Source organism: Balaenoptera ricei, chromosome 10 (assembly GCF_028023285.1).
Source record: "Balaenoptera ricei isolate mBalRic1 chromosome 10, mBalRic1.hap2, whole genome shotgun sequence".
In the NCBI taxonomy this organism is placed as follows: domain Eukaryota; kingdom Metazoa; phylum Chordata; class Mammalia; order Artiodactyla; family Balaenopteridae; genus Balaenoptera; species Balaenoptera ricei.
In genome coordinates, this window is record NC_082648.1 from 55724982 (window position 1) to 55752773 (window position 27792).

Sequence of the window (27792 nt, forward strand, 5' to 3'; positions counted from 1 at the left end):
TACAATGAGTTATCACCTCACACTGGTTAGAATGGGCATCATCAGAAAATCTACAACCAGTAAGTGCTGGAGAGTGTGTGAAGAAAAGGGAACCCTCTTGCACTGTTGGTGGGAATGTAAATTGATACAGCTACTATGGAGAACAGTATGGAGGTTCCTTAAAAAACTAAAAATAGAATTACCATATGACCCAGCAGTCCCACTACTGGGCATATACCCAGAGAAAACCATAATTCAAAAAGACACATGCATCCCAGTATTCACTGCAGCACTATTTACAATAGCCAGGTCATGGAAGCAACCTAAATGCCCATCTACAGATGAACAGATAAAGGAGAGGTGGTACATCTCCTTTATACAATGGAGTATTACTCAGCCATAAAAAGGAATGAAATTGGGTTATTTGTAGAGACGTGGATGGACCTAGAGACTGTCATAAAGAGTGAAGTTAGTTAGAAAGAGAAAAACAAATATTGTATATTAATGCATATATGTGGAATCTAGAAAAATGGTACAGATGAACTGGTTTGCAAGGCAGAAGTAGAGACACAGATGTAGAGAACAAACGTATAGACACCAAGGGGGAAAGTGTGGTGGGGGTGGTGGTGGGATAAAATGGGAGATTGGGATTGACATGTCTATACTAATATGTATGAAATAGATAACTATTAAGAACCTGCTGTATAAAAAATAAATAAATTAAATTATATTAAAAAAATTAGTATCCAACCACAGAAAGAAGTAATCTTGATTAGTTCTTTAGTAGTACTCGAAAAAGATGGCCTAGAACTGCCCTTATAGTCAATTGAAGTGCTTGTCTGCTATCCCTCTCAAAAAGAAAACCAATTCTAGTCTACCTAATACATGTATACGACTTCAAAGAAACTTCATGAGAAGAGAGATTTCCCCTGACAGGGTTCAGTCAGTTTTTCATCTTTTAAAATACACTAAATTAAAGGGCTAATATTCCCCTTAAGGGACGTGTTTAATTTTAGAAGTATAATATACAATCTGAAAATGAGGGAATTTTAACCAACTTTCCATTAATTTATTAAATGTCTCAGAATGCCAAGATCAAGATCCTTGCAGATAATGACTTCACAGCAGCATGCTGGCCTTATGCCTACTCTGGGAATGCCGGAAAATAATCTCCTGGAAATTTGTAACTGTCAGTGCGACTAATGGGTTTGATGTGATTAACAAAGGAAACAACCAACTTTCCTTTTTTAAATAGTGGTTTAAGCTGTAATCATTTTAATTCAGTTTGAACAACAGTTAAATGTTATTTTAAACTATTTTTATTTATAATATTTTGCTTTGGGGTTATGGTTACGTCAACTTAAAAAAGTGATAACTTCTGAAATCTTTTAAGAGAAGTTATTAAATTCAAAGCATCATATAGGATATTAGAGCTGGAAGGAACTTTGAAATGATGTAGTCTAGTTCCCTCATGTTACAAGTGAGGAACAGTGGCCCAAAATATTTAAAAGACCCTTCTATCACAATGGATGTCACCTAAAATATAGTCAAATGGGCCCTTAGGGAAAAGGTAAATATTAGATTGCTAATCCATGTTACTCCCAGTCTGATACACTATTCACCCCCTTCACACCAAATATAATACTAAACTTCCAGAAGGAGCTCCGGTACGATATTCTATTCTATTCTTACATTAGTGGGACTCAGGTCTTTAAAGATGTCAGTAAGTACTCTGACACTAAAATGAGACTATCCAAATTGCTTCGGAGACCCAGAAACTAAAAACTAACTTATAAGTGATGAGCCTTCAAGGTAGGTATCTGCCCCCAAGCCCCAGGAAACAATCAGGGTGTAACAAGCATGAAGAAGGAGGTTCAGTAGGGAATAGAACGTAGAGGCCAACAGTTGCTAAGAAAAGGGGGACCGAGAGAGTGCATCATTCTAATAAGTTAGGTGGAGCATCTCAGCTCTCACCTCTGATACTCTGCCAAAAATCTTCACCCTTCTCCCAGGAGCCCTCACATAGCTGTTTTGGGACCTGTGAGGTTAGATAGAGAAGAATGTAGACTATGTGGAACAGGAAATTCTAGTCGGGACCTTCTTTCTGAGTGCCTACACAACCTACAGTGTCTTGGAGCTCTTCTGGCTGAAACAGAAAGGTCCTGGGGTAAAGCAAGTGGCACAAACCCAAATGCCTGTGGGGAACAGGCAAGATGGGGACTTGCTGTAAGGTGTTGGTGTCAGGGAAACAATTTGGACGAATGGAAGACAATATCCCCTATCCAAGGAGGCAGCCTGAGACTCAACTCAAGCCAACAGTTACATGCAGGAATGCTGGCCCAGAGGAGTCAAACTTTTAAGAGCAGTCAGATAGTTAGATTTATTTTAAATGGAAAATCCTTATTTTTAAATGTTGAAAACTGATTCCAACTTTTTAAAACCCCTGTACAGATGTGGACCTTGAGAGATGCAAAGCAGAGAACCCAAGGACCTCCCTGGTGGTCCAGTGGTAAAGAACCCACCTTCCAATACAGGGGACACCGGTTCGATCCCTGGTCAGGGGACTAAGATCCCACATGCCTCAGGACAACTAAGCCCACGCGCCATAACTACTGAGCTTGCACGCCTCAACTAGAGAGCCCACGTGCTGCAAACTACAGAGCCCACACACTCTGGAACCTGCGTCCCACAACTACAGAGCCCATGTGCCCTGGAGCCTGTGTGCCACAACTAGAGAGAGAAAACCCGCATGCCACAACTAGAGAGAGGCCCATGAGCCTCAACGAAGAGCCTGCGCACTGCAACGAAAGGTCCAGCATGCCTCAATGAAGATCCCGTGTGCCGCAACTAAGACCTAACGCAGCCAGAAATAAATAATAAAATAAATAAATAATAAATAACTCTTAAAAAAAAAAAAGCAGAGAACCCAGGAAAGCCTGCCTGGACTTCTGACCTGCAGAACTGTGAGATGATAAATGGGTGCTGTTTTTAAGCCACTAGTTTGTGATATTTTGCTACATAGCAATAGAAAACTAATACAGTACTAAAATCCAGTGACAACATCTACCTGAATATTGTAGAGCAAACCAGATGAAATATTACATTTTCTTCTAGGCTTCTGGATGTCTAAATCATAGAAAATTTCCAAAAAGTAACCAAATACAGTTTATTGGAATGCTATAGCTTATATATACTGATTTTGGCATTTATTCTGCATGCAGTATTTAGGGTTAATTTGTAATACATATAACTAAAAAGGAATTGCATATGTAATATATAAAGAACTCATATAAGTCTATAATGATGGAAGAGTTGCCTAACAGAATAAAAGAATGGATCAAAAGGCTTGAACAGAAATATCACAAAGGAGAATATCCAAATGGCCAGTAATGAAAAGGTGCCTGACATCCTTATTTACCTGGGAAATTTATATTAAAGTCACATATAGGTACCACTACACACTCTCAGAATTGTTAAAATGAAAAAGATTGACAACACCAAGTGCTAGTGAGATGCAAAGGAAGAGAAACTGTTACTGGAAATGCAAACTGGTACAAGCACTTGGAAAAATTGTTTGATGCTAGGTACTAATGTTGAGCATACATGTGACTTATGGACTAGCAACTCTACCTCTGGGTATAACTTTATAGAAATGCATATGCATGTTCAGCAAAAGATATATACCAGAAAGTTCATCATAGCATTATTTACAAGAGTCTCAAACTGGAAAATACCCAAATGATCATCACCAAGAAAGGGATAAATTGTGACCTATTCATATAATGGACTACTATAAGAACAATGAAAAAGGATTACTGCTACAGGCAACAAAATGAGTACAACTCACAACATAATGTTGGACAGAAGAAGCCCAATAGCAAAGAAATATACTATATGATTCCATTTACATACAGTTCAAAAATTAGGAAAATAAATCTATGGCTTAGGAAGTCAAGATAGGAGTTACATTGGTGGAAGAGATAGGGTAGCAATTGGGAGGAGGTACAGTGGGGTTTTTGGTGATGATGGTTGTGTTCTATTTCTTGACCTGGCTGGAGAATATACAAGTGAAAATTCAGCAAGCTGTACAAATAAGATTTCAACATTTTTCTCTTTGTGTATTGTACTATACTATAAAAGTATAAATTAAAAACAAATCTAATCTATTAATTTAAAATAAAAAATCTAGTTTTTAAAATTTAGGGTAACTCTCTCCTCACCTACTACTTTTATTTCCCAATTATATGACAAGTGGCTCTGAATATGTAAAAGTGAATGAGTAGTGAGTAGGAAAAAGAGGATTCTGCAAAAATTCATTTTTTAGATAAAAATGGAGAATGTATAAGAAAATCTACCTTTAATTATAGAAAAGTAACATTCTAAATAAACTGCTACTGCCATTTAAAAATTAGACTTCTTTTATGGAGGAAACTCTCTGGGCTTCCATTTATGACATTTTCTATGAAGAGGAGAAGGTTATGCTGGGGACTCACAAGGAAGCATGCCCCTAAATACTTTTAGGAGCCCTTGAAAAACTCAGTTTACAGTAAATTGAGATCATCTGGAAGAAACTGATTAGAAAATACAAATAGTGGTCAATTTACTCTTGGTACTTATGCCTGAGAAATCATTGGTGGACATTATATATCTTGGTTGTCATATTCTGGAAAAATGAAATGCAAAGCCTAGCCAAGATTCAGTTGTAGTAACACCAATAAACCTATATACTGTTTGGTTGCAGGAGAATTAATCATCTCTTCTGAAGACTCATAACATTCACATCCATCCCTGATAAAACAATTACTTGAAAATTACTATTTTATGTTTGCTTAGGATTGAATGTAAGTAAGGACTAGCCATACAGATGGGCAAAGATGTAATACACTTGGGCATTTCTAAGAAAAGGATAACATTTTTCTCAGTATGCTTGGTTTTTCATGCTGGCTTAGTCTAAGTAAATAGAAGGAAATAGAAGGAAAGGTTTGAAGCCAAGCAGATAAATAGTTGAGGGAAGTCACAGGCTTACAGGAATTCAGAAAAACACCACAGGTAGATTAAGAGGTTTTGTGACTCAAAGATTTATAATGTCATTCTGCAACATAAGATGATATCATGAAGTAACTTCATTTCAAACCTACAGGATAAACACTGATATTTTGCTATATTCTATACATACCCACTTAATGATGATTAGTCATAAGAACAACTAATCTATACGTGAATGCATTGTTTAATCCACAATTATCATTAACAGCCTCCTATTATACCTAGTACACCTGAAGACTCCATATGAGGTGCAATAGAAATAAACAACAAATAGTTTATTAATGTCCCCAAGGAATCTATGGAACCTAGCGGCACAACAGAAAAACTCATCAATAACTAAGACTAGGCAAAATGTAAATACCCTCAAGAGTTGCCAAGAAAGTGATACAGGAGTTCAAAAGAAAGAGAAAATGAGAGATTGAGTAAGACAAATAAGAGCAGGATGAGGGAGGGAGGTAGATTTAAATTGGAGATTATCTATCTACCTATCTATCTAGTATATGTATTTTTTGGGAAGGTTTATACATGGGAATAGTAAATATTGGGAACAACAGTGGGAAAATTCATGACATTTTGGAGAAACATTTAGTTATCTTTCCATCTTTATTATCAACTATAATAGTTTGTAGGTTACATTTGACATCTACTAAAATGACTAAGATTACTGTTTCTTAGTAAGAAACCTTGTTTAAATTACACTACAGAGAGGGCTTCTGGGTTGATGAACACGTGGAGGTGCTGGGAGAGTGGTGCGTCTAGAGAAGGCATGGGAACTCTGCTCCCGTTCCCTGTGCCTTGCCCTATGCATCCCTTTCATCTGGCTGTTCCTGAGTTATATCATTTTCCGATCAACCGCGGATCTACTGTGTGGCTGTCAGGGTCTTGGTGCTCTGGACGGGTGTCAGGCCTGAGCCTGTGAGGTGGGAAAGACTAGTTCAGGACACTGGTCCACCAGAGACCTCCCAGCCCCACATAATATCAAACGGAAAAAGCTCTCCCAGAGATCTCCATCTCTATGCTGAGACCCAGCTCTACTGAATGACCTGCAAGCTACAGTGCTGGACACCCTATGCCAAACAACTAGCAAGACAGGAACACAACCCCACCCATTAGCAGAGAGGCTGCTTAAATTCATACTAAGTTCACAGAAACCCCAAAACACACCACCGGACGTGGTCCTGCCCACCAAAAGACAAGATCCAGCCTCATCCACAGAACACAGGCACCAGTCCCCTCCACCACGAAGCCTACACAACCTACTGAACCAACCTCACTCACTGGGGGCAGACACCAAAAACAACGGGAAGTATGAACCTGTAGCCTGTGAAAAGGAGACCCCAAACACAGTAACTTAAGCAAAATGAGAAGACAGAGAAATACACAGCAGATGAAGGAGCAAGGTAAAAACCCACCAGACCAAACAAATGAAGAGGAAATAGGCAGTCTACCTGAAAAAGAATTCAGAGTGATGATGGTAAAGATGATCCAAAATCTTGGAAATAGAATGGAGAAAATACAAGAAACATTTAACAAGGACCTAGAAGAACTAAACAAAGAAACAAACAAAGAAACAAACAAAGAATGATGAACAACACAATAAATGAAATTAAAAATTCTCCAGAAGGAATCAATAGCAGAATAACTGAGGCAGAAGAACGGATAAGTGACCTGGAAGATAAAATAGTGGAAATAACTACTGCAGAGCAGAATAAAGAAAAAAGAATGAAAAGAATTGAGGACAGTCTCAGAGACGCCTGGGACAACATTAAACTCACCAACATTCAAATTATAGGGGTCCCAGAAGAAGAAGAGAAAAAAAAAAGGGACTGAGAAAATATTTGAAGAGCTTATAGTTGACAACTTCCCTAATATGGGAAAGGAAATAGTCAATCAAGCCGAGGAAGAACAGAGAGTCCCATACAGGATAAATCCAAGGACAAAAATGCCAAGACACATATTAATCAAACTATCAAAAATTAAATACAAAGAAAAAATAGTAAAAGCAGCAAGGGAAAAGCAACAAATAACGTACAAGGGAATCCCCATAAGGTTAACAGCTGATCTTTCAGCAGAAACTCTGCAAGCCAGAAGGGTGTGGCAGGACATATTTAAAGTCATGAAAGGGAAAAACCTACAACCAAGATTATTCTACCCAGCAAGGATCTCATTCAGATTCGATGGAGAAATTAAAACCTTTACAGACAAGCAAAAGCTAAGAGAATTCAGCACCACCAAACCAGCTCTACAACAAATGCTAAAGGAACTTCTCTAGGCAGGAAATACAAGACAAGCAAAAGACCTACAATAACAAACCCAAAACAATTAAGAAAATGGTAATAAGAACATACATATCAATAAGTACCTTAAATGTAAATGGATTAAGTGCTCCAACCAAAAGACATAGACTGCTGAATGGATACAAAAACAAGACCCATATATATGCTGCCTACAAGAGACCTACTTCAGACCTAGGGACACATATAGACTGAAAGTGAGGGGATGGAAAAAGATATTCCATGCAAAGGGAAATCAAAAGAAAGCTGGAGTAGCAATTCTCATATCAGACAAAATAGACTTTAGAATAAAGACTATGATAAGAGACAAAAAAGGACAGTACATAATGATCAAGGGATCAATCCAAGAAGAAGATATAACAACTGTTATATTTATGCACCCAAAACAGGAGCACCTCAATATATAAGGCAAATGCTAACAGACATAAAAGGGGAAATCAACAGTAACACAATAATAGTAGGGGACTTTTAACACCCCACTTTCACCAATGGACAAATCATCCAAAATGAAAATAAACAAGGAAATACAAGCTTTAAATGATACGTTAAACAAAATGGACTTAACTGATATTTATAGGACATTCCATCCAAAAACAACAGAATACACTTTCTTCTCAAGTGCTCATGGAACATTCTCCAGAATAGATCATATCTTGGGTCACAAATCAAGCCTTGGTAAATTTAAGAAAACTAAAGTCATATCAAGTACCTTTTCTGACCACAACACTATTAAGACCAGATGTCAATTACAGGAAAAAAACTGTAAAAATACAAACACATGGAGGCTAAACAATTCACTGCTAAATAACCAAGAGATCACTGAAGAAATCAAAGAGGAAATCAAAAAATACGTAGAAACAAATGACAAGGAAAACATGATGACCCAAAGCCCATGGGATGCAGCAAAAGCAGTTCTAAGAGGGAAGTTTACAGCAATACAATCCTACCTCAAGAAACAAGAAACATCTCAAACAAACAACCTAACCTTACACCTAAAGCAATTAGAGAAAGATGAACAAAAAAACCCCAAAGTTAGCAAAAGGAAAGAAATCATGAAGATCAGATCAGAAATAAATGAAAAAGAAATGGAAATGATAGCAAATATGAATAAAACTAAAAGCTGGTTCTTTGAGAAGATAAACAAAATTGATAACCCATTACCCAGACTCATCAAGAAAAAGTGGGAAAAGACTCAAATCAACAGAATTAGAGATGAAAAAGAAGTAACAACTGACACTGCAGAAATACAAAGGATCATGAGAGATAACTACAAGCATCTATATGCCAATAAAATGGACAACTTGGGAGAAATGGACAAGTTCTTAGAAAAGAAGAACATTCCGAGACTGAACCAGGAAGAAATAGAAAATATAAATAGACCAATCACAAACACTGAAATTGAAACTGTGATTAAATATCTTCCAACAAATAAAAAAGCCCAGGACCAGATGGCTTCACAGGCGAATTCTACCAAACATTTAGAGAAGAGCTAACACCTATGCTTCTCAAACTCTTCCAAAATATAGCAGAGGGAGGAACACCCCCAAACTCATTCTATGAAGCCACCATCATCCTGATACCAAAACCAGACAGAGATACTACAAAAAAAGAAAATTACAGACCAATATCACTGATGAATATAGATGCAAAAATCCTCAACAAAACACCAGCAAACCAAATCCAACAACACAAAAAAAGGATCATACACCATGATCAAGTGGGGTTTATCTCAGGGATGCAAGGATTCTTTAATATACACAAATCAATCAATGTGATACACCATATTAACAAATTGAAGAATAAAAACCATATGATCATTTCAACAGATGCAGAAAAAGCTTTCGACAAAATTCAACACCCGTTTATGATAAAAACCCTGCATAAAGTAGGCATAGAGGGAACTTACCTCAACATAATAAAGGCCTTATGTGACAAACCCACAGCCAACATCGTTCTCAAGGGTGAAAAACTGAAACCATTTCCACTAAGATCAGGAAGAAGCCAAGGCTGCCCACTCTCACCACTGTTATTCAACATAGTTTTGGAAGTTTTGGTCACAGCAATCAGAGAAGGAAAAGAAATAAAAGGAATCCAAATCGTAAAAGAAGAAGTAAAACTGTCACTGTCTGCAGATGACATGATCCTATACACAGAGAATCCTAAAGATGCTACCAGAAAACTACTAGAGTTAGTCAATGAATTTGGTAAAGTAGCAGGATACAAAATTAATGCACAGAAATCTGTTGCATTCCTATACACTCATGATGAAAAATCTGAAAGAGAAATTAAGGAAACACTTGCATTTACCATTGCAACAAAAAGAATAAAATACCTAGGAATAAACCTACCTAAGGAGACAAAAGACCTGTATGCAGAAAACTATAAGGCACTGATGAAAGAAAGTAAAGATGATACAAACAGATGGAGAGATATACCATGTTCTTGGATTGGAAGAATCAACATTGTGAAAATGACTACACTACCCAAAGCAATCTACAGATTCAATGCAATCCCTATCAAACTACCAAGGGCATTTTTCACAGAGCTAGAATAAAAAATTTCACAATTTGTATGGAAACACAAAAGACCCCAAATAGCCAAAGCAAACTTGAGAAAAAAAAACGGAGCTGGAGGAATCAGCCTCCCTGACTTCAGACTACACTACAAAGGTTCAGTAATCAAGACAGTATGGTACTGGCACAAAAACAGAAATATAGATCAATGGAACAGGTTAGAAAGCCCAGAGATAAACCCACACACATATGGTCACCTTATCTTTGACAAAGGAGGCAAAAATGTACAATGGAGAAAAGACAGCCTCTTCAATAAGTGGTGCTGGGAAAACTGGACAGCTACATGTAAAAGAATGAAATGAGAACCCTCTCTAACACCATACACAAAAATCAACTCAAAATGGATTAAAGACCTAAATGTAAGGCCAGACACTATAAAGCTCTTAGAGGAAAACATAGGCAGAACACTCAATGACATAAATCACAGTAAGATCCTTTTTGACCCACCTCCTAGAGTAATGGAAATAAAAACAAAAATAAACAAATGGGACGTAATGAAACTTAAAAGCTTTTTCACAGCAAAGGAACCCATAAACAAGACGAAAAGACAACCCTCAGTATGGGAGAAAATAATTGCAAATGAAGCAACGGACAAAGGATTAATCTCCAAAATATACAAGTAGCTCATGCAGCTCAATATCAAAAAAACAAACAACTCAATCCAAAAATGGGCAGAAGACCTAAACAGACATTTCTCCAAAGAAGACAGACATATTGCTAACAAACACATGAAAGGATGTTCAACATCACTAATCATTAGAGAAATGCAAATCAAACCTACAATGAGGTATCACCTCACACCAGTCAGAATGGCCATCATCAAAAATCTACAGACAATAAATGCTGGAGAGGGTGTGGAGAGAAGGGAACCCTCTTGCACTGTTGGTGGGAATGTAAATTGATACAGCCACTATGGAGAACAGTATGGAGGTTCCTTTAAAAACTAAAAATAGAACTACCATACGACCCAGCAATCCCACTACTGGGCATATACCCTGAGAAAACCATAATTCAAAGAGTCATGTACCACAATGTTCATTGCAGCACTATTTACAGTAGCCAGGACATGGAAGCAACCTGAGTGTTCATCAACAGATAAATGGATAAAGAAGATGTGGCACATATATTCAATGGAATATTACTCAGCCATAAAAAGAAACGAAATTGAGTTATTTGTAGTGAGGTGGATGGACCTAGAGTCTGTCATACAGAGTGAAGTAGTCAGAAAGAGAAAAACAAATACCGTATGCTAACACATACATATGGAATCTAAAAAAAAAAAAAAAAAAAGGTTCTGAAGAACCTAGGTGCAGGACAGGAATAAAGACACAGACGTAGAGATGGACTTGAGGACACGGGGAGAGGGAAGGGTAAGCTGGGATGAAGTGAGAGAGTGGCATGGACATATATACGCTACCAAATGTAAAATAGATAGCTAGTGGGAAGCAGCCGCATAGCAAAGGGAGATCAGCTCGGTGCTCTGTGACCACCTAGAGGGGTGGGATAGGGAGGGTGGGAGGGAGACGCAAAAGGGAGAAGATATGGGGATATATGTGTATGTATAGCTGATTCACTTTGTTATACAGCAGAAACTAACGCACCATTGTAAAGCAATTATACTCCAATAAGAACGTTAAAAAAAAAAAGGGTACAAACTTTCAGCTAGAAGATGAATAAGGTCTGAGGATCTAATGTAAAAACTGTGACTATAGTTGATAACACTGTATTGTATAATATGCTAAGAGTGTAGCATCTTTTCACAATGTATGTGTATATCAAATTATCACGATGCACACTTTAAATATCTTACAGATCTGTCAATTACACCTTAATAAAGCTGAAATAAAAACAAAACAAAAACAAAAAATTACACTACAGTCATTCTTGTTTAATACAGCCCACAAGAAATCCATAGTAACCAAAAGCCCTTCCCTGCTCCTCCTATGGAAGAAAAAGTCATAAAATAAATAATTATTAGAGAATCGTGTAAGTTTTAAAAATCCTGAGTAAATTATGTCAGCACAGATTTGGTATCATCTGTACCCCTTGTCTCTGTAACACAGGTCTAAGGACTGACATTCAGAATGATGTCCTTGATAACTGTATGTGCCTCTACCAAAGACCCAAGTATCTTTAATATATATTCTCAAAAACATTATTTAGAAATATTTTCAGCTAAAGTTTAAGAAAAATAAGTATTGTGATGAATTTTAGAAAATAAAGCCATACAGAACACATCATTTTTCAAATATTCTTTCTACTGAGGACTCAATGTTGTCACAGAATAAAGCCCCAGCTGCTGCTTAATCCAGGGTAATGGGAGACCTGAGGTTCATTTTAGGGAAGTGGAGCATCGAAACAGTGAACTTTAATTCCCTGGTAGTCAACAAGAGTTTAGTTTAGTTATGATAAACACTTTACATGTATTCACTCGCTTAATCTTTTCATCAGTCCTTTGAAGAAGTACTGTTATCATCCTTATATTAGAGATGAGAAAGTTGAAGCTTGGAGAGGCTAAGTAACTTGTTCAAGGTCAACAGACAGCCAAGATTCAAAACCTAGTTTGTCTGACTTCAAAAGGCACTACATTTTACTAAAGTTATTGTTTTCAGAACTTTTGCCCCAAGATGTTCAAGCTTTCCTTATATTTTATGTTATTTGGCTTCTAACATCAGGGTTCTGAGACCCAATCATTTGGTAATACATTTCAACAATAATGAAGTGGAGGGTTTTTTCCCTATAAACATTTAAAATAATTAGTTCATATTTATTGAGCACATATTATGGGCCAAACACCACATATGCATTAACTCTTTTTCTCCTCACAGCAGCTTGTGAGTGTGGTAGTATAATTACCACCGTTTTACAAAGGAAAAATCTGGCCTCCAGGACTCCACACTCTGCCTTGGTTCTCTGTCTCCATCACTTGATGTTCCTTCTCAATTTATTTCAAAGGTTCCTCATCACCTTTCTGATTTGTCACTATTGGAGAGACCCAGAGCTCCATCCTTGGGCCTTGCTTTTCTCTGTCCACGCTCACTTCTCTAAGGTGCCTCGTGGTTTTAAGGTCCATCTCTGTGCTGATGACTCAAAAATTTATACCTCCTGCCCTAACCTCTGCACTAAATTCCAGGCTTAATGACCCATCTGTATACTCCATACCTCCACTTGGATGATGGATAGACACCTCAAACATAACATATCCAAAACTGAACTCTTACTTTTCTCCCAGACCTATTCCTACCAGTCTTATCTCAATAAATTTTCTTTAAAATTTTAACAAAGACTAAATTCAACTTTAGTTAATAAAATTGATAGTTTCAATAGCTTTCCCAGACTACTGAATTTGCTAAAATTTGTGATCTGAGATTTACTAGAAAATATATCTCATTCCAGTGATGAGATATCAATATCTCTGCACAGGCACACACGTGTTTCCTACAAAATAATTTGTGTACTTTTAATAGCATATAAATAAAATCAATATTTATATTTATGATTATAGACACACACATGCTTCCTAAGATATAATGTGACATAATTTTAATAGTATGTAAATAAATGAAGGTATTAAAAGTAAAATAATGCAACAAGAATGTCCAAGTGGCAAATGAAAAGGTGTTTCATATCATTATTCATCCTGGAAATATACATTCAGTTTACCATGGGATATCACTACATACCCATAAGAATAGTTACCATGAAACAGATTGAGGATACCAAGTGCTGGTGAGGACGTGAAGTAAGGAAAATTCTCATATGTGTGGCATCTATTATTAACATCATCTGCTTTGGGAAAGTGCCATTCTTTGTCTTGTTCTGTTCAACACACATTCCTTCCTGCCCTGCCAAAGAGCAGAGGGTACACTATATCCCTGGACATAGTGATTACCGCAGTGGTCAGCATTTGCTCCAAGCTAAGTCACTCAGCATCTTTTAGGGGAGATCCAGTTTCATTTCTTTTTCTGGCATTATGAACTCACAACATAATATAGACCTGTGGCTGCCTGGGACCATCTGGTCATGACACAAGGAGAGCCTTTCCCAGGCAAAGAGACCTGAGAGACAGAACACCTGTGATATTACTGAACTTCTTCTGAAGCCAGGATATATCTTGACTCCCCACTTTTGCAAGCTAATCAATTCCCTCTTTAAATTATTCTAAATTGGTTTCTGCCATTTGTACTGATGGCATCTTCCTATACTAATGATCTATTGCTCCTCATTTCCCTAATTTAAGACCTTAAGCTTTCTATTGCAATTTTTCACCTATTTAGCTTTATCTAGGAGTGACAGAAATGTGTCTCAATGGAGGTCCATGAACTTTAAGTTTTATACATTCTTTCATAATTTTATTTCCTTTGTATTTCTAAATATCTCCTGGCTTCCTTTAAAGATAAATAGCTTTTTACTTTAAAAGTTTAATTATTGAGGATTTTTATATCCCAATGAGCTCGACAGGGTAAATATCATTATTCTTATTTTATAGAAGATGATACAAAAAAATGAAATCATTGAGTCTAATATCTAAGGAGATTGGTAAAAGGAAAGGTTAGTTAATATTTGATGAACAATAATTCTAATAGAAAGTATCCTATATTCTGATTTTCTAAGGTACCATTTTTTACTTCTTTCCACAAATTGTCATTCTCAATTATCTGACCTTATCTATACCTAATCCCATTTTAACCCTGTTTTAGAAAAACAGGATTGAAACAAGCAAGAAGGACAAAACAGAGAGAAAGGATAATAATTACAGGGGAATACTGAAAACAATCCAAGTAAGACGATTAGAATAAAGAAGGGTATTGACAAGTGAGAAACCGAGAATAGAGTATACAAAAAATAACTGGGAGGCTAGAAAGGGAAGGAGAAAGAAAGGAAGACAGAGTGTGAGGAACACAGTGGGAGAGAAAAGGCTGAGAGCAAGTAAGCAAGTGCAAGAGAGTTGAATGGAAGAGAAGAGAGAAAAAGGAATTTAAAAAGACATAAAAAACCCAAATCAAAGTTTGCTCATTTGCTGTATAAAGTTAGCAAAACTTAGAATAATACAATAAATGTAGTATGCAGATAAATAATTTTCCAAAAATGTGTCTTTTTATGATAATAAGAGCTCTTATACTAAGACTTTAAATTCAAAAGTCCTATCCTAAAATCTGGTGTGAAACTAGATACAATCAGACTAGCTAGCCCAGATGACGAGTCCAGTATATTTAACAACTTAAGGTATGATTTAAAAAATCAGTAGGCATGTGATAGATTCTTTATTAAATAATCCAGGGATATTAGGTAACTTTAGAAAAAATTAATATTTATATCCTAAGAAAAATACTAGATCCAAATTAAAAAAAAAAAGGAACTTTGATACATCAGAAAGGGCAAATAAACTACTAAGAAGAGTTTTTACAAAAAAACTGATAAGAACTAATATCCTTAAAATACAAATAGTTACACAAATCAATAACAAAAAAAAAAACTAAGAGCACCTCCAATAGAAAAATGAATACAGGGACTTCCCTGGTGACCCAGGGGTTAAGAATCCACCTGCCAATGCAGGGGACACGGGTCCGAGCCCTAGTCTGGGAAGATCCCACATGCCACGGAGCAACTAAGCCTGTGTGCCACAACTACTGAGCCTGTGCTCTAGAGCCCACGAGCCACAACTACTGAAGCCCATGCGCCTAGAGCCCGTGCTCTGCAACAAGAGAAGCCACCGCAATGAGAAGCCCGTGCACCACAATCAAGACCCAACACAGCCAAAAATAAATAAATAAAATAAATTAAAAAAAAAAAAAAAGAAAAATGAATACAGGGCATAAGCAGACAATAGGAGATGAAAATGGCTAGTGTTCATACGAAAAAACATTTAGTTGCACTAGAAATTTTTTTTAAAAAGTAAACTAAAATATTAATGTAATTTTTACTTAACAAATCAGAAAGATTAAAACCAATACTATTCAATGTTGTATCTGGTGCTCCGTTGAGACAGGTACACTTAAAACATTGCTGGTAGTAATATATTATAAAATAGTATAACCTTTCTGGAGGACAACTGGAATTATGTATCAAATATTTAGAAAAGAAATATGCCCTTTGACTTAATGAGGTCAGATACACAGACAAAGATTTGGGTAAAAGGATATTCATTCCAGTTACCTATAATAGCAGTCTGTTGGGAAATGGTTATGTAAATACAGAATTTATTTTTGGGTGTGGTATAAAGTAGGAGATTAATTGAATTTTTTTCCCATGTGGCTAACTAATTGACCCAGTATCATTTACTGACTAGCTCAACCTTCCCCACTGATGTAAGACTATACCTCTGCTTACATATCTGTAGTGGTCTGTGGCATTCGATTCTCTTCCACTGGGTTCTTTATTACCTCATGTAAATATTACATAGACTTAATGGCACAATTTTAGAATGAGTCTTGATACTGGGTAGAACAAGTTTCTCTGCTTTCATATTGTTTCAAAAACATTTTGGCTGTTTTCCCCCTCCCACTTTTCTTACTCCATATACGTTTTAGAAACAGCTTATTAAAGTCCTCCAAAGATCCTTCTGGGATTCTGAATAGAATTTATGGATGCATTTGAAAGAAATGATATATTTTAGATATTAAGACTTCCCACCCAAGTTCATGATGTAGGTCTTCATTTATTTAAGTATTCTTTATGTATATGCATATCTGTATCTATATCAATATCTATATCTAATGGGAAGATACAACTTTTGTTGTATTTATTCCTTATAGGAACCTTATTATTTTATTGTTATTATAAATGGTATATTAAAAATTAACTTTCTGGTTTTGGCTGATATATAGAAATGTAACTGATTTTTGTATACTGATCTTATATCTAGCAACTTAGAGAAACTTTTAATGAGTTTCCTTCCTGATGGCGCTTTCCCCTATATTAGGGGGATATCTGAGAACTCTGAGGTAGGAAAACTGTCAGGCATGATTCAGAACGTGAATGTGAGTAGGGAAGAAGGAAGACAGGTGAGGCATCCTCTCCCCTCCTGACTCTGGTAATAATGAGATATGGAGGGCTCTCCTCTGGAATGGTGCCCATCCCCAGGTGGGGGAGCCCTTGTCTCTCTGAGGTGGGCTGCTCAGAACTTACAAACTGTTGCTGTATTTAGTTTGGGAACTGGTTCCTTCTCATCCTTCAGGTTTTAGCCTACCTGTCACCTCCTCACTGACTCCTGATTGGCATCTGTCAACCCTCACCTGTGCCTGCCCTTATTCCCTATTACAGAATCCAGTTCATGCTTTTCATGGTAGGTAATGATCACTTTCTGAGTGTTTATTTGTTTGGTCATGTTCCTGTTTACTGTCTCTCCTCCTTGTCAACTGCAAACTTCGTAAGAGCAGAGACCAGGTCTGTTTTGTTTATTTCTGTACTCTTGGTACCTGTCACTTAGCTTAAATATTAAAAAAAAATATATTTTAAAATATATATTTTAAAAAAATATTTTAAAAATATTAAAAAAATACATAGACTGAATGAGTTAAATATGTCAAACATCTGCTTCAATTTTTAATGTTAATAATAAATGAGATCATCAGTTAAAATATATCTTACTTGTATAATTTTATTTTATCTTCCTAACTGCCTTTTAAAATAGGCATTGCTGGTCTCCATGTGACAAATGAGGTAACTAAGGCACAGGGAAATAAGTAACATGGTCCAAACTAATAGCTAGAAATCAGTAGAATTGAAAACAGAACCCAAATCATCTAACTCAAAAGCCATACAAAACAATAAAAAGAGAAAGAAAAAAGGGAGAAAGAGAAGACATGAGAAAGGAAGAATAGAGGGAGGAAAATTCATTCATTCCTGACCTTTCCATCTTAAGGGCATATCATACCACTTATTCTGCTAAGAACTCCTTAACTCACACTTTAAGTCTTTTAGGAAGATTCATACCTCTCAAAGACATTTCAGGCCAATAGACAGATTAAGAATATGTTCAAGCAACACTGTTCTACGTGAATTATATAGAGCGGGAAATAAAGGAGTTTGCAGTTACAGAATAAGTGTTTTTTTCTTGGCTACATTTTACCAGGACAAAACTTGCTGGTAAAGTCAGGCACACAATCAAGTCTGATAATTGTAAAAAGTATTTACAACATGATTTAAGTTTCAATTTCAGGTTCCGATTCATTCTCTCATAATTTATCTGCCTTAGTCAACTTTACACAAAACTTTGTCTCTCTCTTCACATTGAAAAGCCATGTTAAGAATATCTTTCCAGTTGTACTACAGTTGAGAGGGTAGAAATAGAATTACTTTCTATTGGGATCATTATTTCAAGAAAGAATATTGTACTCAACTTTCATTTTAATTAATAATACTATTTGTCCCCTTTCCTTTCTTTGTCCCTAAGTCTGATGATAAAATGGTAATTTCCATTAATTCTGATCAACTGGCTTCACTCTGTGATGTAACAAGAAGGAAATCCCCTACTGTTTCTAGTCTCCATGTAGTAAAAGAAAAAGTACTAGCCCCTAAGTTAATAATACCACTTTGGTGATTTGGAGGGGGAAAACACTTTCCTGCCAAAGGGTAATCCATGTGTAAGAGCTGACCGCTAGGTGAAACACACTGACAGAATGAGATGTTATCATAGACTCTATCAACATAAGAATTCAAAATCGCTGAGAAGTACTTCTCACCTCTTTCTGAACTCAAACAGAGTAATATGGTATTGATGAAATTCTGTCTGCTACAGGAGGACATAACATTTCATTCTTAATCCAAAGTGGTTTATCAGGGATAGACAGTGACATGATGTAGAGCTTAGTTAGAGATCCCAACCTCAGGATCCGACATACCCATGACCGAGACATCATATTCGATCAGCAGCGTCGCTTCTTGCCCACACTGTTTGAGAATACTCATGGCCTCAGCATGTGTGGTTCCAAGAAGCCGAATTCCATCCACACTGAGCAACCTATCACCAGGTTTGATTGTGCCCTCTCTGAAGGGAGAATAAAGAAATAGTCATTAATTTAGCATCATGGGGCTTAGCATTAATAGTCACTTAGCCAAAGAGGCTCTTTCACACACATTCTACCATCTATCCCATTTGCATTTCCTTTTAAGCATCAGGTGTGACATTAAGAGAGTAAAGAGGTAACCCTGACCAGAAAGTTGCTGCAATATGAAAATCAGTAATAAGAAAATAACTACACATTAGCAAATAACCAGGTCACCCACGATGAACTCTTGGGGTACAAAAGTAATAAAGGCACATTTTCACTTTTCTAGGTTTTTGCCAAAATGTCTAAAATTGATTTATTAGAGCCCAGGAAATAGCACTCACCTATTTTCCCAAAGCCAGGTGAGTAGAAAAGCCTGCTGATTTCATTCAATTTATCACCAGTGAACTCAAGCTGGATAGGGAATGCTGGTGAAAAATTTCCCTAGTCTGTAAATTTTCCTACTGATTTATAAGGCCATTTGACGATCATTAAATTGATTCAGTCAATCTCACATTCAGTGGAAAAGGCAGGCAAATACTATTCTCCCTTCTGTGGCCACAGACACTCAAGGCACTGGGAGAAGATGCCTCAGTACAGTAATGACACCACTAAAACGTAGCCAGATAGGCTACCAGATTATAACCCTCCTGCCTCAGGGAGGGTCAATGAAGATGAGAAAATCAAATGCAGGGATTACAAGTTTAGGATTTGGAAAGAATAAAAATGCTGTCTTAAATATCTTTCACCCAGCAACTCTCTATGTATTTTGACTCTAAATTTTTGTCTTAAATTCTTAGATTTCCTTTAGTCCTCCATTAATTTGGTAATACATTGCTCACAAACTAGTAGCCTGCTCCTGACATTTCTGTCAACTCCAACTCTAAAATGTTAATCAGAAACAGAAATACTCTCATTTGTTTCAGGAAGAATAATTCATAAGAAAAGGCATGAGAAGGAAAAAAAACCAGCAAAATTTCCTTGGAAATTTTGACTTTGTATTATCCTCTGCAAAGGCAAATACACTTTAGTGCAGAGGAGAACCCAGTGTCTTCATATTTTCTCATTTTATATTAAACACTGACTTAAAAAAAAAACTGAGCTACCAGTATGAGCTTTGAAGGAAAATAAATCTGAATTCCTATCCTAGCTGGCAAGTCATTTAACCATACTGGGCCTCAGTTTTGTCACCTGTAAATCTGGATAAAAATACCTGATTTAGTGGGTGGTTGTGAAGATAAAATAAGATAATGTCTGCCAAGTACTAAGCACAGTTCCTGGCCCATGGTGGTCACTCAACAAGCAGTATTTATTATTATTATTACTATTTCTAGTGCTTAAGAAAAGTGTTAAAAAATCCATCCTAGGCTGAAACATAGTGCAGAGTCAGGGGTCATCAGTGCATTTTCCGCCTCTCCTTCAACTATATCTAGTGGCAGCCATTGTGTTCCCTACCATTATGGAGCAGACTTTCGCTGTGGGAAATTAATACAAAGATAAGCATCTCTTGAGGCATCTAAGTTGTGAGTTTACTTGGGACCCCCAAGGTTTATTGTAGGAAAGCTGAAGGAGCTTCTTTCAGATATTCAAATTAGCCAGGAAGAGAACGCTCTAAACACTAACACTGACAATATTCCTTCCCTTTTACTAAAAGTCGCTTCTATTCTGACATACATAATCATCATCAAAGGGTGATAATCATGATAAGGACGTTGGCAATAGTAAGAGTCAGAGAACACCACCACATATCTTTTCAGGTTAGGATATTACCAATTGGAGAGGATGCATTTCAAGGACCTGCTGTTAAAGGACCAGCTGCCTTTTTAAAAATATATAATTAATTTTTATTGGAGTACAGTTGCTTTACAATGTTGTGTTAGTTTCTACTGTACAGCAAAGTGAATCAGCTATACATATACATATATTCCCTCTTTTTTGGATTTCCTTCCAGTATGAAAGGGCTCCTGCAAGGCACCATAAATCTCTAACCTTTGATAAAACAAAAAACCTTGAAAGGTATGCATTATCATCTACGTTTTACAGTTGGAGGGAACTGAGCCTAGAACTAAGTCATTTGCCAAAAACATAGGGTAGCAAGCATTGAATCTGGAGTCAAACTTTCTTCTGATTCTGCAGCCTGAACTCTTTTGTTTTCACATTCCAACATATTTACTTAATACCTATCTGTTACTATGAAATTTCTAATTCATCAACTTCTATGCCAAAGTCCCCAGCTTTATTTAATCTATTTGGATAGTGACACAGAAAGATGAAGTTTACCTGTCAGCAGGCCCTCCAGGACGAACACATGTTATTACAACCGGACGAGATTTATTTCTATCATCATGTGCTCCCCCTAGTAAAGAAAAGGAATACGGATCAAAAAATGCTCTCATTGCTGCCATTAAAAAATTCACTTACAAAATGCCAGCTGAGAAACTGAAACATATTTTATTGTTGTATGGAGGAATACATATGTTTTCCTTCTGGCACGTAAAAGACTTAAAAATCTTATTCATTTTATATAGAATATATTGTTAAAGTCAACATTTCTCCTCCTCTCAATAAATATATGACTGTAATCGGGGTGAGATATAAAATGTTTAACAACTACTGTGATAAGAGCATCAAATAATTATAAATACTAGCCCAATTAGAACAGCTGCTGGTTATAAACAAAGTGTAGGTGGGTGTATTTGGTGTCAATCAACCTGGGCTGTTATACTGGTGAGTGTACAACCTGACATGAAGCAAAAACTAAAGGAAAAGAAAAAAAAATCCAAATATTAAAAAAAAGAAAAATTCAAGTGGCTGAAGTGGCCTCCATTAAAAACGGGGTGTTCAAAATATTAGTGCATTCTAAAAGCACTACATTTTTAGTACCCACCACATTTTTTTTTTAACGTTTTTATTGGAGTATAATTGCTTTACAATGGTGTGTTAGTTTCTGCTTTATAACAAAGTGAATCAGTTATACATATACATATATCCCTGTATCACTTCCCTCTTCCGTCTCCCTCCCACCCTCCTTATCCCACCCTTCTAGCTGGTCACAAAGCACCGGGCTGATCTCCCTGTGCTATGTGACTGCTTCCCACTAGCTATCTTTTTTACATTTGGTAGTGTATATATGTCCATATATATACTACCACTCTCTCACTTTGTCCCAGCTTACCCTTCCCCCTCCCCGTGTCCTCAAGTCCATTCTCTAGTAGGTCTGCATCTTTATTCCCATCTTGCCCCTAGGTTCTCCATGACCATTTTTTTTTTGATTCCATATATATGTGTTAGCATACGGTATTTGTTTTTCTCTTTCTGAGTTAACTTCACTCTGTATGACAGACTCTAGGTCCATCCACCTCACTACAAATAACTCAATTTCGTTTCTTTTTATGGCTGAGTAATATTCCACTGTATATATATACCACATCTTCTTTATCCATTCATCTGTCCATGGACACTTAGGTTGCTTCCATGTCCTGGCTATTGTAAATAGAGCTGCAATGAACATTTTGGTACATGACTCTTTTTGAATTATGGTTTTCTCAGAGTATATGCCCAGTAGTGGGAATGCTGGGTCATATGGTAGTTCTATTTTTAGTTTTTAAAGGAACCTCCATACTGTTCTCCATAGTGGCTGTGTCAATTTACATTCCCACCAACAGTACAAGAGGGTTCCCTTTTCTCTACACCCTCTCCAGCATTTATTGTTGTAGATTTTCTGATGATGCCCATTCTAACTGGTGTGAGGTGATACCTCATTGTAGTTTTGATTTGCACTTCTCTAATAATTAGTGATGTTGAGCAGCTTTTCATGTGCCTCTTGGCCATCTGCATGTCTTCTTTGGAGAAATGTCTATTCAGGTCTTCTGCCCATTTTTGGATTGGGTTGTTTTTTTTTTAATGTTGAGCTGCATGAGCTGTTTATATATTTTGGAGATTAATCCTTTGTCCGTTGATTCATTTGCAAATATTTTCTCCCATTGTGAGGGGTGTCTTTTCATCTTATTTATGGTTTCCTTTGCTGTGCAAAAGCTTTTAAGTTTCATTAGGTCCCATTTGTTTATTTTTGTTTTTATTTCCATTTCTCTAGGAGGTGGGTCAAAAAGGATCTTGCTATGATTAATGTCATACAGTGTTCTGCCTATGTTTTCCTCTAGGAGTTTTATAGTATCTGGCCTTACATTTAGATCTTTAATTCATTTTGAGTTTATATTTGTGCATGGTGTTAGGGAGTGTTCTAATTTCATTCTTTTACATGTAGCTGTCCAGTTTTCCCAGCACCACTTATTGAAGAGACTGTCTTTTCTCCATTGTATATCCTTGCCTCCTTTGTCATAGATTAGTTCACCATAGGTGTGTGGGTTTATCTCTGGGCTTTCTATCCTGTTCCATTGATCTATATTTCTGTTTTTGTCCCAGTACCATATTGTCTTGATTACTGTAGCTTTGTAGTATAGTCTGAAGGCAGGGCGTCTGATTCCTCTAGCTCCGTTTTTTTTCCCTCAAGATTGCTTTGGCTATTTGGGGTCTTTTGTGTCTCCATACAGATTTTAAGATTTTTTTGTTCTAGTTCTATAAAAAATGCCATTGGTAATTTGATAGGGATTGCATTGAATCTGTAGATTGCTTTGGGTACTATAGTCATTTTCACAATGTTGATTCTTCCAGTGTAAGAACATGGTATATCTCCCCATCTGTTTGTGTCATCTTTGATTTCTTTTATCAGCATCTTATAGTTTTCTGAATACAGGTCTTTTACCTCCTTAGGTAGGTTTATTCCTAGGTATTTTATTCTTTTTGTTGCAATGGTGAATGGGATTGTTTCCTTAATTTCTCTTTCTGATCTTTCATTGTTAGTGTATAGGAATGCAAGAGATTTCTGTGCATTAATTTTGTGTCCTGCTACTTTACCAAATTCAATGATTAGCTCTAGTAGCTTTCTGATGGCATCTTTAGGATTATCTATGTGTAGTATCATGTCATCTGCAAACAGTGACAGTTTTACTTCTTCTTTTCCAAATCTGTATTCCTTTTATTTCTTTTTCTTCTCCGATTGCCATGGCTAGGACTTCCAAAACTATGTTGAATAATAGTGGCGAGAGTGGACATCCTTGTTGTGTTCCTGATCTTAGTGGAAATGGTTTCAGTTTTTCCACATTGAGAATGATGTTTGCTGTGGGTTTGTTGTATATGGTCTTTATTATGTTGAGGTAGGTTCCCTCTGTGCCCATTTTCTGGAGAATTTTTATCATAAATGGGTGTTGAATTTTGTCAAAAGCTTTTCCTGCATCTATTGAGATGATCATGTCGTTTTTGTTCTTCAATTTGTTAATATGATATTTCACATTGATTGATTTGTGTATATGAAGAATCCTTGCATCCCTGGGATAAATCCCACTTGATCACAGTGTATGATCCTTTTAATATGTTGTTGGATTCTGTTTGTTGGTACTTTGTTGAGGATTTTTGCATCTATAATCATCAGTGATATTCGTCTGTAATTTTCTTTTTTTTTTGTAGTATCTTTGTATGGTTTTGGAATCTGGGTGATGGTGGCATTGTAGAATGAGTTTGGGAGTGTTTCTTCCTCTGCAATTTTTCAGAAGAGTTTGCGGAGGATGGGTGTTAGCTCTTTTCTAAATGTGTGATAGAATTCACCTGTGAAAGCATCTGGTAGTGGACTTTTGTTTGTTGGAAGATTTTTTTAAAAAATTTATTCATTTAATTAACTAATTAATTTATTTTTGGCTGCACTGGGTCTTTGTTGCTGTGTGTGGACTTTCTCTAGTTGCAATGAGTGGGGGCTACTCTTCGTCGTGGTGCACAGGCTTCTCATTGCGGTGGCATCTCTTGTTGCAGAGCACGGGCTCTAGGCGCACGGGCGTCAGTAGTTGTGGCATGTGGGCTCAGTAGTTGTGGCTCGTGGGCTTCAGAATGCAGGCTCAGTAGTTGTGGCGTATTGGCTTAGTTGCTCTGTGGCATGTGGGATCTTCCCAAACCAGGGCTCGAACCCTTGTCTCCTGCATTGGAAGGCTGATTTTTAATCCCTCTACCACCAGGGAAGCTGTTGGAAGATTTTGAATTACAGTTTCAATTTCATTACTTGTGATCAGTCTGTTCATATTTTCTATTTCTTCCTGGTTCAGTCTAGGAAGGTTATACCTTTCTAAGAATTTGTCCATTTCTTCCAGTTTGTCCATTTCATTGGCATAGAATTGCTTGTAGTAGCATCTCATGATGCTTTGTATTTCTGCAGTGTCCATTGTAACTTCTCCTTTTTCATTTCTAATTTTATTGATTTGAGTCCTCTCCCTCTTTTTCTTGATGAGCCTGGCTAAAGGTTTATCAGTTTTGTTGATCTTCTCATAGAACCAGCTTTTAGTTTTATTGATCTTTGCTTCTATTTCATTTATTTCTGCTCTCATCTTTATGATTTCTTTCCTTCTACTAACTTTGGGTTTTGTTTGTTCTTCTTTCTCTAGTTCCTTTAGGTGTAAGGTTACATTGTTTATTTGAGATGTTTCTTGTTTCTTGAGGTAGGATTTTATTGCTACAAACTTCCCTCTTAGAACTGCTTTTGCTGCATACCATTGGTTTTATATTATCATGTTTCCATATTCATTTGTCTCTCATTTGTATTTTTTTATTTCCTCTTTGATTTCTTCAGTGATCTCTTGGTTATTTAGTAACATATTGTTTAGCCTCCATGTGTTTGTGTTTTTTACGTCTTTTTCCCTGTAATTTATTTCTTATCTCATAGCGTTGTGGTCAGAAAAGATGCTTGATATGACTTCAATTTTCTTAAATTTACCGAGGCTTGATTTGTGACCCAAGATGTGATCTACCCTGGAGAATGTTCTGTGTGCACTTGAGAGGAAAGTGTAAACTGCTATTTTCGGATTGAATGTCCTATAAATATCAATTAGATCTATCTGGTCTGTTGTGTCATTTAAAGCTTGTGTTTCCTTATTAATTCTCTGTCTGGATGATCTGTCCATCAGTGTAAGTGAGGTGTTAAAGTCCCCCACTATCACTGTGTTACTGTCAATTTCCTCTTTTATACCTGTTAGCAGTTGCCTTATGTATTGAGGTGTTCCTATGTTGGGTGCATATTTATTTATAATTGTTACATCTTCTTCTTGGATTGATCCCTTCATCATTATGTAGTGTCCTTCCTTGTCTCTTGTAACATTCTTTATTTTAAAGTCTATTTTTTCTGATATGAGTACTGATACTCCAGCTTTGTTTGATTTCAATTTGTATGGAATATCTTTTTCCATCCCCTCACTTTCAGTCTGTATGTGTCCCTAGGTCTGAAGTGGGTCTCTTGTAGACAACATATATACAGGTCTTGTTTTTGTATCCATTCAGCGAGCCTGTGTCTTTTGGTTGGAGCATTTAATACATTCACTTTTAAGGTAATTATCAATATGTATGTTCCTATTACCATTATCTTAATTGTTATGGGTTTGTTTTTGTAGGTTCTTTTCTTCTCTTGTGTTTCCCACTTAGAGAAGTTCCTTCAGCGTTTGTTGTAGAGCTGGTTTGGTGGTGCTGAATTCTCTTAGCTTTTGCTTGTCTGTAAAGCTTTTGATTTCTTCATAGAATCTGAATGAGATCCTTGCTGGCTAGAGTAATCTTGGTTGTAGGTTCTTCCCTTTCCTCACTCTAAATATATCGTGCCACTCCCTCCTAGCTTGTAGAGTTTCTGCTGAGAAATCAGCTGTTAACCTTATGGGAGTTCTGTTGTATGTTATTTGTCGTTTTTCACTTGTTGATTTTAATAACATTTGTTTGTCTTTAATTTTTGTCAATTTGACTACTGTGCGTCTCAGCATGTTTCGTCTTGGATTTATCTTGCCTGGGACTCTCTGTGCTCCCTGGACTTGGGTGGCTATTTCTTTTCCCATGTTAGGGAAGTTTTCGACTATAATCTCTTCAAATATTTTCTCAGGTCCTTTCTCTCTCTCTTCTCCTTCTGGGACCCCTATAATACGAATGTTGGTGCATTTAATGTTGTCCCAGAGGTCTCTTAGCCTGTCTTCATTTCTTTTCATTCTTTTTTTCTTTATTCTGTTGAGTGGCAGTGAATTCCACCATTCTGTCTTCCAGGTCACTTATCTGTTCTTCTGCATCAGTTATTCTGCTATTGATTCCTTCTAGTGTATTTTTCATTTCAGTTATTGTATTATCCATATCTGTTTGTTTGTTCTTTAATTCTTCTAGGTGTTTTTTCTTTAATTCTTCTAGGTCTTTGTTAAACATTTCTTGCATCTTCTTGATCTCTGCCTCCATTCTTTTTCCGAGGTCCTGGATCTCTTCACTATCATTGTTCTGAATTCTTTTTCTGGAAGGTTGCCTATCTCCATTTCATTTCATTGTTTTCCTGGGGTTTTATCTTGTTTTTTCATCTGGTACATAGCCCTCTGACTTTTCATTTTGTCTGTCTTTCTGTGAATGTGGTTTTCATTCCACAGGCTGCAGGACTGTAGTTCTTCTTGCTTCTGCTGTGTACCCTCTCACCATCATGTATCATTTAATGTTTGTCTCGTAGAACAGAGTGCCATTTCCCAAATTTGGCAATCGTAAAGAGGTCAGCTTAAAGAACCTAACCTAAGAGAAAATTTAAAAGGCATTCACTGTTTTTGATGAAAGCAAATGCTTCCTTTATGTTCATTGCTATTACAAGAGATTTATTCAGTCTGGTTGATTGGTAAAAGTTCTATTTCAGTATTTATTTCTTTCAATCAATTTTATGGCTTCTTTTAAAATATTTCCTTAATTAAAAAAGAAAATTCAGAATTTTTTCAGAAAATATTTAATGAAAATCCTGATGGTAAGTTACAGCACATGCTTAACCATATTTATATAAATAGCATTATGTAACTTCTTTTTTGCAAGGTGATC

General features: G+C 36.5%; 1 protein-coding gene across 6 annotated transcripts in view; it reads right to left on the bottom strand.

Moving 5' to 3' along the window:
- The window catches only part of GRIP1 (glutamate receptor interacting protein 1), a 714453-nt gene that overhangs the window by 137100 nt on the left and 549561 nt on the right, over positions 1–27792 (bottom strand). For all 6 annotated transcript variants that reach the window (XM_059936436.1, XM_059936432.1, XM_059936435.1 and 3 more), the window contains 2 exons: positions 21163–21238; positions 18736–18881 (listed from right to left, as the gene is read on the bottom strand). In XM_059936436.1, coding sequence (XP_059792419.1) covers positions 18736–18881; positions 21163–21238 — 222 coding nt within the window. The remainder of the gene's footprint in view (positions 1–18735; positions 18882–21162; positions 21239–27792) is intronic.